The sequence below is a fragment of the Herpailurus yagouaroundi genome, unplaced genomic scaffold (assembly GCF_014898765.1).
Source record: "Herpailurus yagouaroundi ecotype Mexico unplaced genomic scaffold, PumYag 77, whole genome shotgun sequence".
Lineage (NCBI taxonomy): Eukaryota > Metazoa > Chordata > Mammalia > Carnivora > Felidae > Herpailurus > Herpailurus yagouaroundi.
In genome coordinates, this window is record NW_024412388.1 from 21,543,435 (window position 1) to 21,561,244 (window position 17,810).

At 48.8% G+C, this 17,810-nt stretch overlaps 2 protein-coding genes across 3 annotated transcripts in view; one reads left to right on the plus strand and one right to left on the minus strand.

The window, feature by feature from the left end:
* The first annotated feature begins 2,908 nt into the window (after positions 1 to 2,908).
* Positions 2,909 to 4,354, plus strand: RAB42 (RAB42, member RAS oncogene family). Its single transcript, XM_040466840.1, has 2 exons — positions 2,909 to 3,196; positions 3,799 to 4,354. The coding sequence occupies exons 1-2, from the start codon at positions 2,952 to 2,954 to the stop codon at positions 4,220 to 4,222; spliced, it is 669 nt and encodes a 222-aa protein (XP_040322774.1). The 5' UTR covers positions 2,909 to 2,951; the 3' UTR covers positions 4,223 to 4,354.
* A 6,549-nt stretch (positions 4,355 to 10,903) lies between these two features.
* TAF12 (TATA-box binding protein associated factor 12) overlaps positions 10,904 to 17,810 on the minus strand; it is a 33,074-nt gene continuing 26,167 nt past the window's right edge. For both annotated transcript variants that reach the window (XM_040466853.1, XM_040466849.1), the window contains 2 exons: positions 12,865 to 12,953; positions 10,904 to 11,384 (listed from right to left, as the gene is read on the minus strand). In XM_040466853.1, coding sequence (XP_040322787.1) covers positions 11,349 to 11,384; positions 12,865 to 12,953 — 125 coding nt within the window. In that variant the 3' untranslated portion in view covers positions 10,904 to 11,348. The remainder of the gene's footprint in view (positions 11,385 to 12,864; positions 12,954 to 17,810) is intronic.

Sequence of the window (17,810 nt, forward strand, 5' to 3'; positions counted from 1 at the left end):
CATAGCTAGTAAGTGGCAGTTGGAACTAAAACCTAGATCTATCTAATGTAAATGTGCATAACTTACCTGCTATGTTATACAGTTCCTCCATGACTACTTCATGAGGTGGGCACCGTGATTTGCCTTACTTAGCAGAAGGGGAAGTAGGGGGTGGGGAATCACTTTCCTCACCCCTAATCACATAGTCTATGGCAAGGTCAGCTGACATCTGGACTCTGCTGCTAGGTGCAGAGGTCAGGCACATGACCCCATCCCACAGCAGGAGTGTCCAGGAGAGGAAGTTCAGAGTCCAATGCTGACAGTGCACTGCCCATATGTGCTAACCACAAAGCCTTGTGGCAATGTTGGGTTCAAACTGCATTTCAAGCTGTTTCATGCCTCTTTGCCTTTGCCCAGATGCCCCTGCCTGGAGTGCCCTTCCTCTTTGACCTCCCCAGCTCCTACTTGTCCTTGGGGACTCAGCTTCAGCATCACCTCCTGCATGAGGTCTTCTCTGACCCTGTAGCTCCCTGAGCCCAGCCCTATTGTGGGATTTGACTGACTGAATTAATGAATAAATAGCACTTACCTGCTTTTATTCATTCATTAAGCCATAAATATTTACTGAGTTCCTGTTTTGTGCCAAGCACTGAGGATACAATCATAGATCACTGCCCTCAAGTAACCTAGGAGGGAGACAGCACAGTGGACAAAAGGGCATGTGACCTCATTGGCCAGGTGGTGAGAGGCTTCTTGAGGACAGGGATCTAATCTAAGGTATGAAGTAGGAGTTAGCCCTTTGAAGAGAGAGAGTGTGTTCCTGGCAGAGGGTTGAGAAGAGGAAAGATGTTCAGTATGGCTGGAGCTCAGAGTACCAGTGGTGGGTAAAGAAGGGGCTTAAGGGCTGGGGTGCCTGGGTGGCTCAGTTGGTTAATTGTCGGACTCTTGGTTTCAGCTCAGGTGATGATCTTATGGTTCCTGGTCCAGGTTCGTGGTCCAGGTTCCGCACGGTCAGCACAGAGCCTACTTGGGATTCTCCCTCTCTCTCTCTGCCCCCCTCCCACCCTCTCAAGCACATGTGCAAGCATGTATGTGGTGGGGGGCACTCTCTGTGTGTCAAAATAAACTTTAAAAAAGGAGGAAGAGAGAGAAGAGGAGAGAAGAGGAGAGGGAGGAGAGGGAGGAGGGGGAGGAGGGGGAGGCTGGTGCATCCATAGAGATCTGACACAAAAATAATTTTCCATCTGAACAGAGGTGGGGAGAATATCTCGATGGAGGTATCAGTGGGGCAGGTGGGAGTGATGCAGACTTTTAATTTGGGGAAACCTGGTAGGAAGGATTTCTCTTCCTCTCTCCTACTCCTAGAGGTAGGGAAGGAGCAGAGACATGGGCCCCTTCAGGCTCTACCATGCAGGTGACCAATGACTGAGATTACGCGGAGACCCTCAAAGTGGCTTCTTACTGATTTGTTAGGAGTTAGCCAGAAGAGGGGCACCAGGCTGGCTCAGTTGGTAGAGCATGTGACTCTTGATCTCAGGGTTGTGAGTTCAAGTCTCATGCTGGGTGTAGAGATTACTTACATACATACATGCATACATACATACACTTTAAAAAAAAGAGTTAGCTAGAAGAAAATTGGGCCTTCCTAGATCCTGCCAGAAACAGAAATACCAAACAAGGCTTTGCCCTTGGGTAAACTTGGCAGCTAGAATGTATTCCTTGCTGAGTGATCTTGGATTAATCTCTCTGAGCCTCAGTTTCCTCATCTGTGGAAATGAGCAGAACAACACCTAAAACTCACAAGGTGAGAAGGAAATATGACATGATTGTTTGCAACAGAGAGGATCTCCCCTCACCACCAATTTGCCAAAACAAATTACACTGATAAAATCCACCCACATTGGACAGTGGGATTAAACCAATAGACAAGCTGTGTGAGACCAGCCAGCACCTCAGCCTTGATACCTTGGGTTTCCAGAAGGCCTGACTGGGGAGAATAGAGTGGATCTTGGAAGCAGGTGTCCCCGCCTTACCCTTGCCACTCACCCAAGTGAGACCTGACCACTGTGACCTGGAAACTCTTGGTACTTGATTTGCAGTCCCCTTTCGTGGCATCGAGGGGATAACGAAGATGGAGACAAACTGAGATGTGAGTCTCAGCTGTGCTCTGTGACCTGAGACAAGCCTCAGTCTCCTCAGCTCTAAAATGGGCACACAGTGGCCCTCTCAAAATTGTTGCCCACAGAATGTGAAGAACTGACCATCTGGCCTCATAAATGTTAATTGTCAAGGCCCCAGACCAACTGCACTTCCTCTGGAATCACATTTGTCTGTCCTGCCTCTTCTACTAGCCCTGTCCAAGTCTCTCTCTGGGCCCTGAGGCCCAGCCCAGGTAGGTGCTAAGGATGCAGTGGGGTTGTTAAACATTGAACCTGACCATGGAACAGGAGGCCCTAGGCCAGGGCCAATGGGGCTCCCGGAAAGGAGCACCTGGGCAGGGAAGGGGCATCTATAAACCATCAACTTTCTAGAGTGGCATCTCCAGGTCCAGCAGCAGGGGCCCAACCGGGGAACTGCCTGGAGAGCGGGGCTGGAGAGAGAAGCCAGCACAGCAGCAGCGTCGATTGAATGAGGTGGACACTCTGGCTGTGTTAGTTTTGGGCCAGTGCCTGTCTCGTTCTCGTTCCTCGCTCTTCCTCCAACCCACATTGCCTTCTTTCATCTCTCATCCTAAGAAGTAGGGGTTATTATCCCCATTTTGGAAGACGAAACTGGGGTTCAGAGAGGCGAGCACGTGCTCAGGTGTCTCGGCCGCCGGGCCTCCGGGGTGGGTCACTAGCACAAAGCGCCCCCGGCCCGCGGTCCCGTGTCTCGGCGCTGGGGCCCAGAGGGCGGCGCCAGCCTGCGGGCCGCGGGGCGGGGCGGGGCGAGGCCGGACCGCTGGCCTCCGGCGGGGCGGCGAGAAGGGGGCCATGGAGGCACCGGACTGCCACTACCAGTTCCGGATCGCGCTGCTGGGGGACGCGGCCGTGGGCAAGACGTCGCTGCTGCGGCGCTACGTGGCGGGAGCGCCCGGGGCCCCGGAGCCCAAACCCGAGCCCGAGCCCGAGTGGGCGCCCACAGTGGGCGTCGAGTTCTACAGCCGCAAGCTGCAGCTGCCGGCCGGGCCGCCCGTCAAGCTGCAGCTTTGGGACACCGCGGGCCACGAACGCTACAGGTGCGGGGAGGGCGGGGTGAGAGATTCTGGGTGGTCAGTGTCCCCGGCCCCCACGGCTACCCCCAGCGGGGTCGGCCTCAGTGGCCCAGGTACAGGTCTGGGGAATGCCCTGGTCTCTAGCCCTTCACTCGGAGCCCTTACACAAATGCAGCCAGTGGCCTGAGACCCTGATGCTGGGAGGGCAGAAGGGCCCTGCTCTGGAAAGCTAGAGGGATGGGTGACCTGGCTGCTGAGAGAGCCCACGGAGCAGAGCGGGAAGTGTCAGGGAGCCGTGAAAGGATGAGAGATTTGGGTGGGCCTGGAAGGAATCATAGGAATTTGCCAGAAAACGGGAAGCAAAAAGCTGCAATCAGGAAAACATCAGGCTTCCTCCAGGAATGGAGGAATGGTCCAGAGGGTATGTGACCGGAACTTGCTCCCTAGCTGAGGGGCGCAGGCACTCTCTTGGGAGACACGGATGCCAGGAGCAGAGAAGTACTGAGCAGTGTGAAATGAGCTATGGGGCCTGTGGGGCAGTCAGTGCTCCTGAGGGAAGCCCTGTCTTTGGGGGGTGGGGGGTCTCGAAGGCATAAACCTCGCCCAGCTCACTCCCCCTCCTTCAGGTGCATTACCAGGTCCTTTTACCGGAATGTGGTAGGTGTCCTACTGGTCTTTGATGTGACAAACAGGAAGTCCTTTGAACATATCTGCGACTGGCACCAGGAGGCCATGGCCACTCAGGGCCCAAACAAGGTGATCTTCTTACTGGTTGGCCACAAGAGTGATCTGCAGAGCACCCGTGTTGTCTCAGCCCAGGAGGCAGAGGAGCTGGCTGCCTCCCTGGGCATGGCCTTCATGGAGACCTCGGCCAAAAAGAACTGCAATGTGGACCTGGCCTTCAACACCCTTGCTGACGCCATCCAGCAGGCTCTGGAGCAGGGGGACATCAAGCTGGAGGAGGACTGGGGGGGTGTCCGGCTCATCCACAAGGCCCAAGTCCCCAGGTCCCCCCACAGGAAGCAGCCCCCAGGCCCATGTCAGTGTTGACTCTGGGAGGGAAAGGGTTAAACCTCTGTCAACCTCAGAAGTGCTGCTGGAATGGGGAGTGGCAGGATCTTTCTGGAGATCAAATGGCAGGATGTATCCAAAGGGTTAACATAAACAGTATCTTAGCAGTCACTCTTGGGGTCTCAGGGACTTTCTTCCAGAAATATTTTCTTCCAGCAAGCTCTGAGAAGTCACGTGTACAGCGGCTTCCTGTCCTTCAGCCTGTTTCCTCAGTTGTCAGTGGGGCTCATTAAAGACCCACATCACGGCAGGGGGTGGGGGTGTGGGGGGGTGGGAGTGTGTGGGCATGAATGAGACAATGAATGTGGGGACATGCTCAGCCCAGAGCCAGCCATCCGGTAAGAACTGAATAACAACTGTCCTCATCACTCTTTCCAATCTTGGACAGTTCTGGCAGTGTTTCTGAGCTCAGATGCTGAGACGCACCGCGTCTGGAAGCTGCTGCACAGGCAAGGACTGGGCAGGAAATTTCAGGGCAAGCCTACCTCGGAGCCTCCTTAGGTCCTCAGGCTTGGATGAGTCTTAAATGCGTGCCCTGAAACTCAGGGTTGCTGCTCAGAACCCCTACTCCAAGGCCAGGTGCCTGATCTGGATCTGGAAGGCAGGGATGAACACGAGGGGCCAGCTCCTAGGTTAGGCACACAGTGGACACTCTGATTAGCCACCAAGTTGTTCCTTTGGAGCTGAAGAACCCACAGCCTCCTACCCCCACCCATTTGTCCCTGGGAGGGCAGCGATGGTGTTGATGGTGGGTTCACAGCACCCTCTGGAAACTGCCCACATCCAATGTTAATCTATTGAATCCACTGGGGCTGGGAGGAGTGTTTAAAAGCCTGGCTTTCTTTGCCCCAACTCAGAAGGTCAAACCCAGCTTTGTCAGTCTTCATGGGGCAAATTGAGGCCATTGTTCTTACAACATCACAGCTCTTCTCCCTCTGCTTAGTTGCACCTCCCCCCCCCCGGCCCCCCATGCAGATATTGCTCTCCAGAATACCCTAATCCATATCTGCTCACTAATCCTCATCTCAGAAATTGCCTCCTGGAGAACAGGAACTGCTAGGCAGAAAATGTCTTGGGGCAATCTGGGGAGGCTTCCTGGAGATGGTGTTTATGTTGGTAAGAATCTCAGCAGGTGTAGGGCACGTGGGTGGCTCAATAAAGCATCCAACTCTTGATTTCGGCTCAGGTCATGATCTCAGGGTTCATGAGTTTGAGCCCAGCATGGCATCAGGCTCTGTGCTCGCAGCCGGGAGCCTCCTTAGGATTCTCTCTTCCTCTCCCCCACTCTCACGTTTTCTCTGTCTCTCTCCCTCTCTCAAAATTAAAAAAAAAAAAAAAAAGAAGAAGAAGAATCTGCAGGTATAGGAGAGGTGTCATTGTGCCAGTGGGCACAGGAAGGGCATGGACAGTTGCCACAGCAAAAGAGCAAAACCATTTAATTCACTTTGTGACCTGGGGACTTACTCAGTCTCAGATTCCTCTTCAGTATCATGTGACTGATAATCCCTTCTTCCAAGGGCTCTTGGGAGGTTTCTAGTCTAGGTGGGTTTCTTAGCTTCTTCCCCATAGGGGATGGGCCAGGGTGGGTCTCGCTGTGCACTGCCTCCTCTTTTACTACTATTTTTAAAGTTTATTTTGAGCGTCAGATGATATCAAGACTCAGATGCTTAACAAACTTGAGCTACTCAGGCACCCCAAGGATCACCTCTTACCCACAGTATCATCCCAGCGGCCAAAAGTAGGGTAAGCTTTGCAGTCAAGTTTGACTCTCAGCTCCACTGTGTAACTGTGGGACCCTGGGGAACTCACTTCGTCTCTGCAAGCCACAGTGGACTCCTCTGGAAAAAGAGGATAGTAATACCTAACTCACAGGGTTTTAGAAAGGATTAGATGAGGGGCTCCTGGGTGGCTCAGTTGGTTAAAGCGTGTGACTTCGGTTCAGGTCATGATTTTGCAGTTTGTGGGTTTGAGCCCCACATCAAGCTCTATGCTGACAGCTCAGAGCTTGGAGCCTGCTTCGGATTCTGTGTCTCCCTCTCTCTCTGCCCCTTCCCCACTCATGCTCTGTCTCTGTCTCTCTCTCTCAAAAATAAAGATTAAGGGGCGCCTGGGTGGCACAGTCGGTCAAGCGTCCGACTTCAGCCAGGTCACGATCTCGCAGTCCGGGAGTTCGAGCCCTGCGTCAGGCTCTGAGCCAGGTCAGGCTCTGGGCTGATGGCTCAGAGCCTGGAGCCTGTTTCCGATTCTGTGTCTCCCTCTCTCTCTGCCCCTCCCCCGTTCATGCTCTGTCTCTCTCTGTCCCAAAAATAAATAAACGTTGAAAAAAAATAAAAAAATAAATAAAGATTAAAAAGAAATTTTCTTTCTTAAGATTAGATGAGAAATTTAAAGCAGTGCTGGCCACACAGTAGGAATTCACAAAATGGATGTCCCCTTCTTCCCCTGAGGGTTTTGCTCCTAATCACTGTAAGGGAACAGAGACTACCAAAGTAAACACTGGGTAAATAAGGATTCCAGACTCTACCAAAGATCTTAAAAGATCTTGACCGCACCCCCACCCTGCTCCCTGCCTCCAGACCCGGAGATGTGAACTGGGCTCTGCTTTCTTATTAAGGGTGAGATTCCAGAATCGTCCCTTCGGGGCTATCCCTAGGCTAGTCTGAACACACAAAACTCCCTCTCCAAAGCAGCACCCTGGCTAAACCCTCTCTGGCCATAGCAGCTTCCGCATGGTCAAGTTCCCAGGCCTGGATCCATGCTTTTTGCCCTTTAGAAGGCACAGAGCCAAAGTCTGCTACCTGTAGGCCCTTTCTGAAGATCCAGCCTGCCCTGGGAGCCACTGAAACCTAGTGGGTAAAGAGGGAAGACCCATCCTGCTCTCCACACATGAAGCTGGAACTGAAGATATTGGGGGTGGGAGTCTAATCTCTCTACCTCTGAGCCTCAGTCTTTATGGTAAAATGAGAACAATTCCTACGTCACAGGTTTGTTAGAGGATTAAATATGATGACATGTGTTAAGTGCCCAATGAGTGTTAACTTCCTTCTGTTAACAAGCTCCCTTTGGGTCTTTCATGTGCCCATCCCTTGTCTGGAATGTCCTTTCTCCATCTATGTCAAAACTCTGTTCATCCTTCAAGGTTTGGCCCAACCTAATGTATCAGTTCCTTCTCTGAGCCTTTAGGGCACCTGAGTGGCTCCCTTCTTTGAGATTTCAGGCTCTGCTGTCTCTTATCATTTTGCCCCACTAGACTCTAGCATTTCAAGGCCACAGTTTCCATGAGAAGGAAAGACAATGGGCCAAGAGCACAGGTCTGAGTCCTAGCCTGCCCAGTGACCTCAGACAGGTCATAATGACCTCTCCAGACCTTAATGTTCTTACCAGTAAAATAAAGGGCAGCACTGGGTGATGCTGGGGCCTTTTTTAACTATAGGTAATTGTGAGGCTTCAGTCCAGCTCTGGCCTCCTCCTCCCTGCTTCCCCTCATTCAGGCACACGGGACTTTCCAGGATGACTTTCTGGTACCAGATGCTTCCTTTTGTGTCCTCAAAACTCACTCCTGTTGTTGCAGCCACACCCTACCTCTATCTTTTGGTTAATACTTTCCTAGGAAAACCTCACATGCCATACCCCTTTACTTTTAGTTCAAATTAACTAAAGCAAATTCCTGGCTGTACCCCTCCCACCCGCCTCCAACTCCATTCTCCACACTGGCAGCCAGAGCAAGGCTTTTAACATGGAAACACAATCACATTAGTCCTCCCCCTAAACCTCCACTGGCTCCCCATCACCTGGACAGTAGTTTTCAAACTTTTTGTTTATATGCTTATTTTTAGCATCAGAATCCTCTTATCTTTTAGTCCTAAAAATGTCCCCCAATTAGGAAAAGGTATTGCTCAGGCTGAAGAGGGGTGGGAAGCCCAAGGCCAGCCTTCTGGGCCACCAACACTACACCCTCCCATTCCTGCAAGACAGACAGATACACAGATACACACACACACACAGCAGCCTCTGAAGACTTTGACACTATTGCCTGCAAGCTGTCCACCTCTCAAGTTTACTTGCTGCTCATCTCTGGACATCGTCTCCCAGTGTTACACCTTGTGCTTGAGCCACATGATGCACTAACCTCTTTACACCTCTGGGCCTTTGCATATGCTGTTCTTAGTCACCCCCATCTTGTCTCCATAAGACTTAGGGAGACAGGGCAGAGGCAGGCTCCGGAAGTCAGATGGACTTGGCTGAAGCCTCAGCACCAACACAAGCTGTGTGATTTTGAGTAAGTTAAACTTTTAACTCTCAGTTTCCTCCTGGGAACATGGGATTAGATAAGATACTACAATTACACTGTGTGACACAGGCCAAGCACATTCTTCCTTCTTCAGACTTGCTGGGAAAACACAATGCACTTATCTATGGAAGGCACTTAGCATAGCATGAGGCACCTCTGTAAGCACCCTACAAGGATCCTCTACAAGGATGCTGGAGTCCATCAGCCCTGTTGTCCCTGAGCTCCTCAGCACTGGGCTAGGCTCTGGGAATCTGGATATGGTTCTCAGTCAATGAGGAAGAGGGCCTCGAACCCAGGGTGCGGGTGAGCTGCACCAAGGATGGCCACACCAAGTCAGAAGATGCCTCATAGATCACTTGGTGGTGCCCCTGTCCTGTACTCCTACACACAGTCATCAAAGCCTGTGAGTGCGCCGTGTAACCATCTTTCAGAATCCCCCCTGCCCTCCGCTTCACTACCACCACCTCCATCCAGGCAACAGCCTTCTAATGAATCTCTCTGCTTCCACACCTGCCCTCTCCCTTCCCCCCTCCTGGCTATTTGTACTCTACTGCCTGGCCAGGGTGATGTTTTAAAACTGCAAACCTGACAATAAATTATATTTAATATAAAAAAAAAAGAGGGGCGCCTGGGTGGCGCAGTCGGTTAAGTGTCCGACTTCAGCCAGGTCACGATCTCGCGGTCCGTGAGTTCGAGCCCCGCGTCAGGCTCTGGGCTGATGGCTCGGAGCCTGGAGCCTGTTTCCGATTCTGTGTCTCCCTCTCTCTCTGCCCCTCCCCCGTTCATGCTCTGTCTCTCTCTGTCCCAAAAATAAATAAAAACGTTGAAAAAAAAAAGAGAAAAAATAAATAAAATCTTGGCATTCTGTTAAAACAAAAACAACTGCAAGCCTGATGAAAATCCCCTAGTGGCCCCTGTTACCTTTTGGGTAAAGTACACTCTTGCTGGGGCCTACGAGGCACTGCATGACCTGGCCTGACTCACCTCACTACACTGCCTCGGGGCTGGCTTCCATGCAGTTCTCTCTCCCTCAAAGAGATCTCCACGCCTTCACCTGAGTCACTCAACTCAGTTGGTCAGACCGACTGCCCCCAGTCCTGTGAACCTCTCCTTTGCAGCCCTAGGCACAGAGGCAGTTTTACACCCACTCTATGGCAGGACTGCTCCATGTTTTTGTTCACCAACACAGGCCCAGGTCCAGCTTATAAATACTTGCTGAATGAACAAGCCCCTCCACATACAGATAGGACAAGGCTCAAGATGGATGAAGCCACTTACCTGTCACACAGCTGATCAAGAATTGAGATCTTTTGACTCTACCCCAGCTCTTTCCATTAAACTGCTCAATTCTTTTGTCCCTTTCTGTCCTTAAAGAAGGTTTCAAAACTAATTCTGGGTTCCTTCTTGGTTGTCAAGGTCAGTGACTCGCTCCTACTATCGGAACTCAGCGAGAGGCCTTTTGCTGTCTGATATCACCAACAGAACATCCTTTGAGAATGTCACCCAGTGGTATCAGGAGGTTCTGGAAAAAGTGAAACTCTTCAACATCCTCTTCCTGGTGGTAGGCCGCAGAAGTGACCTGGTACCCAAGCAACAGGTGACGTTGGAGGAAGAGAAGCTGGCTGCTTCTTTGGGTGCTCGCCATGTTGAGACCTTGGCCAAGAGCAACAGGAACATCAGCACAGCCTTTGGGCTGCTCACTTAAGAGAGGGGTTATGGGGCCAAATTCCAAGTGGGAGGGAATGAAAAGCAGGGTCCCATCTCAGGCCAAGATTCAAGGCAGAGGAGAAAAGCAGGACAAGGTGGCTATACCCATGCTCGTGATCTCTGGATGGAACACCCACGCCCCCTGAGGCCCGAGGAACCCTCACAATCCACAAGGGCTACACTGGGCTCAGGACAGGGTGATGCTAGGTACCACTGAAGGTCATGACCCTGAGTTCTTAAGGTGCCTGGTTTCCTCTGCATGATGTTGAAAATACAGGGATCAGGGACATCAACAACTAAGAACAGACAGGCACCTGCACAGATGGGCCTTTCCCCAAGCTACTGCCATCCTTTCTTGGGGCCAAGGATGAACTTCAGGAGTTCTAGAAGAGCAGGTCAAAAAAGACTTTGCCAAAACTCTCGAGATTGGGGCTCATGAGAGTCACCCTGTCCCGTTCTTATGGCAGAGAAACTGGACTCAAACTCCTACTGACGGTATGGCCTTCCTTGGAGTAAAATAATAGAAAAATGTCTGGGTTTTTTTTCTCCTCACAGAATGAATAGTGGTGCTGCCACCTGCTGACAGAGAGCTACATCCAGCCTCGCTTGTCCTCTGAACTCTCTCTGGCCTTTCAAAGGCTATAAGCCATGTACACCCTGTGTTCTTCGATTAATAACTTCTTTATTCTGGAAAAGCAAATGAAAGTCATATTCATATAAACACTGACATTACAAAGTACAGGGAAAAGGGGAAGGGAAAAGGAAACAAAAACCTCTACAAATCCTGCTAATACTGTCTCACCAAACAAGACCGTAATGCTTTGTTCCATATTCAATCACTTATATAATAAACCACAAATAAAATCTTCTCTGGAAGATACATTGTTCCTCTCTGAGACGGCAGGGAAAAGGGACCGGAAGTTGGGATAGGAGGCTTTATTCTTTTGGCAGATCCTCTCAGTCATTATAGATATTGCTGTACTGTTAATAAAAAATATATGCTTCTCTGTAAAGCATTAAAAAAAAAAATCCAAGGATGAGATGGCTGAGGTCTCAGCTCAAGTATCTCCAAATACATTGTTGTCCATTCCCTGACCTTTCCATGTGTTATTTCTTGGTTGTTTTCCGGATCAATGCCATTCTCTGAAAGGAGAGTGAAATAACCAATAACACGGGTTAGAGTCAGGAACTGTCCTAGTCACCCATGTGTGGCATGGTCTATACCACAAGCTGGAGCCCTTGGGAACCTACATGCACAGCGCAGCTCAGTAGGCTCCTTTGAGCTTAAGAGCAGTCTTCAGACCCCAAGAGATGTTTGGACAGGCCAGTAGGTCCATTCTGTTGACCAAAAGACCCAAACTACTGTAGGTTAGCAGGATGGCAAGAAAGTTAAAAACAGAAGGTGACAGCTCTTGCCTTTTGGGGACTTAGGGGATAGGTCATCAAAGCATATGTTTTCTAGACTCCTAATCTCTGAGGATTCTAGAGTCCAATCTCTCTGAGGATGAAGAAAATAGGGAAGGGGACTGTTTCAAGACTGTTGCCACACATAAAGGGAGCTGATATTTCACTCTTGATGACCTATAGTGAAGGAAACTGACACTAACAATTTCCACCACAACCCATCAGGGAAACATTCAGGTCACAGGTTTCAAATTTTACTATTTCCAGCCACTGGCCAAATTACTGACTGGCTTTGCTTACTCTTTGACCAAGAGATTGTCCTAATATTATGATACTTGCTGAGAGAGGGGGACGGGGAGGGAGATAGGGCTGAAAAGTGGATAATTTGGGAACAGAGCCAAAATGACCATCCCTTGTCTGAAGGACTGCCTTCTGAGGAATACTGTGATCTTTTGATTCAGGCTATCAGTGGCTTCCGTGTAGGGCTTCCTCTGTGAGCATTGTAAACACACACACTCCGGAGATCCCAGGAAGCAAGGGACAGTCAGCTACAACCACCCAACTATGCCCATTAAGCTTGGAAAGAACTCACTTTTGAAATCAGAGCACCAGCTAAATTAAGATGTTGTCAAGAGGAAGCCATCACTGCTATCAGATTGACCAATGACAGAGACAACTCGTTCACAGCAGAAGTGGAGTTACTTCTCATACTGACCCCTCAGTTCTGCAGTCAGAGGGGCAGAGAACAAAGGTGAAGCTGGGACAGAGGCCAGAATGCCTAGCACGGCAGTCTGGGCGCGACCCTCCTGCACAAGTATGGCTTATCTCTCCTTTCTTTAAACTGCCCTCTACCCAGAGGGCCACATATGATGTTCTGACAGCAACAGTGCAGGAGGATTTCATTAGGGAGACATGGAGGGGCGAGTTCTGTCCCTATTAGAAGAATCTACAATCAACAGCTTTAAGTGGCGCCCATCAGGACTGAGAGAAAAAACTGAGGCCACATGTGGGAACAGCAAAGTACCACAGATGTATCTCACTGTTCTCCCATGGAGCCCTGTGCTTCTTGCCCTCTCTGATCTGTGGTCCAGGGAGTGGAGCTTACTGTGTGAGGGAAGTGACAACTGCAGTGATAGTAGCTGTGTGTGCTGTCTTGCTCCCTTGGAGACACAGCTCAAGGATCAGCTGTGACTCCCCTGGGTTTCTGACAGCTCCTCACCTGTTTGTGAGCCTCTGTGGTGCAAGCCTTTTTGTAGGGTCGGATTTCTTCAGAGCCAAATCCAGGGATCCACATGTTCCACTGGCGTTCTGCAAGGAAGAGGCCAGCACAGAGATAAGGGGACAGGGAAGGCAGCATCAAAGTGCAGGGGGACCCTTGGACAAGGGTCAGGGAGCACTAATCTGAGCAATCAGCTATATTAATTAGCAGTAACCCTGCAGAGGGATTCTGTGGAATACAAATGGGGGAATCACATGTGGTGCCTCCAAGGTTTGAAATGACACCATTCGACCTACATGCAAAGACAAAAGAGGGAAATGAGTCCAGGCTGTGAGTTATGAGCCCTAAGGTTTCCATGCAGCTCAAGAGAACAGAAAAGTCATTTGTTTCTTCAGTTGTCTTTTTTTTTTTTTTTTTAAAGTAGGCTCCACACTTAACATGGGGCTTGAACTCACGATCCTGAGATCAAGAGTCACATGCTCTCCCCATTGAGCCAGCCAGGCACCTTCAGTTGTCTTATTCCTATGTTCAAAGTCACTCCTCTCAAACCCAAAGGAAGAGGAGGAGGAGAAAGGCATTTTGAGCATTCTGGAGTTAAGAGCCAAGTCCCAGTTCTGCTGCTTCACTGTAGAGCTGTATGACGCTGGGTCTCAGTTTCTTCATCTTTTACATGGTAGTAACAACAGTAATAACCATGTCATAGGGTGGTTGAAAGCATTCAATGACATAATGCAGTCCCAGAGCCTGGGATAAATGCACAGAGATATGGATATAGACATAGGTATGTCCATAGCACAGCCCTGTGTTCTGGTGCCACTGGATATGGTCATCCCTGTAAGAGTGTCCCTAAAGGTTCCAAGAGGGCAAAGAGATTTTGTTTATTAGGGAATAAGCCTATTCAAAAGGAGTAAGATACTTTATCATATGCCCTAAAGCACTGAAAACATTTGTTTTGCAAATCTGTTTTGCCCCAGGCAGCCACTTACTTAAATCAAATTGAGTATTAGTGATTTTATAGTTATACTTTGTGTCTACTGTACAGTAACTATTGGATGAATAAATGATTTATGTTTGGTTCTAGAATAATTTTATATACAGCTCTCTTCCAATATTTATTTGAAAATAAAAATATCTGAAGCCTTCTGCAAATAATATTTGTTGTCAGTCCTTGAAAGTGGAACTAATGGGGCGCCTGGGTGGCTCAGTCGGTTAAGCGTCCGACTTCGGTTCAGGTCATGATCTCATGGTCCGTGAGTTCGAGCCCCGCATCGGGCTCTGTGCTGACAGCTCAGAGCCTGGAGCCCGTTTCAGATTCTGTGTCTCCCTCTCTCTCTGCCCCTCCCCTGTTCATGCTCTGTCTCTCTCTGTCTCTCTCTGTCTCAAAAATAAATAAACGTTAAAAAAAAAAAAAAAAAAAAGAAAGTGTAACTAAGATTATTCCCGGGGTGCCTGGGTGGCTCAGTTGGTTAAGTGTCCGACTTCAGCTTAGATCATGATCTCGAAGTTCCCGAGTTCAAGTCCCACATTGGGCTCTGTGCTGACAGCTTGGAGCCTAGAGCCAACTTCTGGGTCTCCCTCTCTCTCAGTCCCTCTTCCACTCACGCTATGTCTCTCTCTCAAAAATAATAAACTTAAAAAAAAAATGAGCCTTTAAAAAAGATTATTCTCTGGGAATTAAACTTTACAATCAATAAAAGTGGGTCAGGATATGGATATATAGAGTGTCTTTAAAGAAAGAGAACAGCCAGGCTGGCTGGCTCAGTTGGTAGGGGATGCGACTCTTGATCTCGGGATTGTGAGTCTGAGCTCCACACTGTAGAGATTACTTAAAAAAAAAAAAAAAAAAAAAAAAAAAAAATATTAAAAAAAAAAAAAAAGATAGTAGCTACCAGGCAAGAATGCACACATGTTAAGTATGTGTAGCAATATATGTAAATATGTATATATTTAGGGGCGCCTGGGTGACTCAGTTGGGGGTCTGACTTCGATTCAGGTGATGATCACAGCTTGTGAGTTTGAACCCCACATCGGCTCTCCAGTCTCAGTGCAGAGTCTGCTTTGGATCCTCTGTTTCTCTCTCTGTCCCTCCCCGGCTTGCTCTCTGTCTCTCAAAAATAAATGAAAATTTAAAAAATTTTAACTATGCGTATATTTATATTTTGTATTACATTAATGTAACAGCAACAACAATCATTTAGTGACTAAAAGGTATAGTAAAATGTGTGGTATAAAGCAGCACTGTAGGGGCACCTGGGTGGCTCAGTTGGTTAGGTGTCTAACTTTGGGTCAGGTCATGATCTCACAGTTCATGAGTTCGAGCCCTGAGTCAGGCTCTGCACTGACAGCTCGGAGCCTGGAGCCTGCTTTGGATTCTGTGTCTCCCTCTCTCTCTGCCCCTCCCCTGCTTGCATTCTGTCTCTCTCTCTCTAAAATAATTAAAAAACATTTAAAAATATAAAAATAAAGCAGCACTGTACAAAGCATTCCATGTACATTATCTCATTGAACTCCCACATTTCTTTTTTTTTTTTTAAGTTTATTTATTTTGAGAAAGAGAGCATGAGCAGGGAGAGAGGCAAAAGGAGAGGGAGGGAGTGAGAGAGAGATAATCCCAAGCAGGCTCCAAGTTGTCAGCACAGAGCCCCATGCAGGGCTCAAACCCACGAACCGTGAGATCATAACCTTAGCCGAAATCAAGAGATGGACATTTAACCAACTAAGCCACCCAGGTGCTCCTAAACTTCCACATTTCTAAAGACTCTGTCTGTCAGAAAGGGAGGTTATTTAACTACGCAAGTACAGAAAATCAGGTGAGAAGCAAACCTGGCAGGACCCATCCCAGTCGGTCAGAAGAGAGGAGATGTCCAGATTTTACATCCCCATCTGCAAGTCTAACTTTGTCGGGGGTGGTGTGCAGCAGACCTGGGTGGTCAGGTGCCATTCAATACCAGGTTCCTCAATTCCCCTTGCTCCGATCCCATGCCCCCCAAGCGATCTGATTATGCATCGGTCTCCACCTAGGCCTGCTACAGAAGCTGTTCTGGCAATGCAGACTTGTGAGTATTCCTATCTTTGTGACAATTACTTCTCACCCATAATGAATAAACTAACATTCCAATGTTATTTCTAATAATTAAAATACAAAATATTTTGGGGTGCTTTGGTGGCTCAGTCAGTTAAGCATCTGACTCTTGATTTCGGCTCAGGTCAAGATCTCATAGTTTGTGAGACTGAGTGAGCCCAGTATCAGCTCTGCACTGACAGCACGGAGGCTGCTTGGGATTCTCTCTCTTCCTCTCTCTCTCTCTCTGCTCCCTCTGCTCTCTGCCCCCTCCCCCACTTATACATGCTCTCTCAAATAAATAAATAAATAAATAAACTTAAAAAAATTTAAAAATAGGAATGCTAAACTCTCAAAGTAATATAATCTGTTGTGTGGGGGAGGGTTGTGGCAAAATATACATAATAATTACCATTTTAACCATTTTTATTTTATTTTATTTTTTTAATGTTTATTCATTTTAGAGACAGAGAACGACAGAGCATGAATGGGGGAAGGTCAGAGAGAGAGGGAGACACAGAATCTGAAACAGGCTCCAGGCTCTGAGCTGTCAGCACAGAGCCCGATGCGGGCTCAAACTCACGGACCACGAGATCATGACCTGAGCCGAAGTCGGTCGCCCAACCGACTGAGCCACCCAGGCGCCCCATAACCATTTTTAGGCATACAGTTCTGCGGCATTAAGCTCATTCACCTTGTTGTACAACCATTATCACTACTCATTTCCAAAACGTTTTCATCATGTCAAACTAATGCTCTGTACACATTAAAGCGGTGCCCATCTCCCCCCTCCCACGGCCCCTCATCATCACCATTCTACTTTCTATCCATTTGCATTATGGTGGTTTTAAAACATGTCTGCAAATTCCTTTACATGCCTCCTGTTAAGGAGTGGAGATTGCCTCAAAGAACAGAATTCAGTGGAGTGACACTGAGGGACTTCAGACACTGGGTCAGTGAAAGCCGTGCACTTTCTGCCAGGTGGTTATAGGATACTCATCCTGGGAGCCTATAGCCACCACGTAAGAAGTCCAGCCAGGGGCGCTTGGATGGCTCAGTCAATTAAGCGTCCGATTTCAGCTCAGGTCATGATCTCACGGTTTAGGAGTTCAAGCCCCACATCAGGTCCTGTGCTGACAGCTCAGAGCCTAGATTCTGCTGCGGATTCTGTGTCTCCCTCTCTCTCTGCCCCTCCCTCACTTGCACTCTCTCTCTCTCTCTCTCTCTCTCTCTCTCTTTCTCAAGAATAAATAAACATTAAAAAACAATTAAAAAAAAAAAAAAAGAAGTCTAGCCATCCCGGGACTGCACAGGATGAGATCATGTAGGGAGACTGCAGACAAAGGAAGACCTGTGGAGTCCCAGCTTTTTTTTTTTTTTTTTTTTTTTAAATTTTTTTTTCAACGTTTATTTATTTTTGGGACAGAGAGAGACAGAACATGAACGGGGGAGGGGCATAGAGAGAGGGAGACACAGAATCGGAAACAGGCTCCAGGCTCTGAGCCATTAGCCCAGAGCCCGACGCGGGGCTCGAACTCACGGACTGCGAGATCGTGACCTGGCTGAAGTCGGACGTTTAACCGACTGCGCCACCCAGGCGCCCCTGGAGTCCCAGCTTTTTGAGAGCATCTAGCCCAGGTATCAGACTTGGACATGATGAAACCCTGTTATGGGTTGAATTGTGTCCCTCAAAAAAAAAAAAGACATGTTTAAGTCCTAACCCCCAGCACCTCAGAATATATTGGTAATAGGGTCACTGCAGATGTAACTAATTAAGATAAGGTCATACAGGAGTAGGGTGGGCCTTTAATCCAGTATAACTAGCATCCTGAAGAGCAGAAGAGGCAGACCAAGAGACACACACAGGAGAGAAGGTCACTCAGAG

What these genes read in the sequence shown, in the direction of transcription:
- RAB42 (XM_040466840.1), top strand. Translation starts at nt 2,952, where the DNA reads ATGGAGGCACCGGACTGCCACTACCAGTTCCGGATCGCGCTGCTGGGG. An exon ending in GCGGGCCACGAACGCTACAG is followed by an intron (nt 3,197 to 3,798) that starts GTGCGGGGAGGG and finishes CCCCTCCTTCAG; the next exon opens with GTGCATTACCAGGTCCTTTT.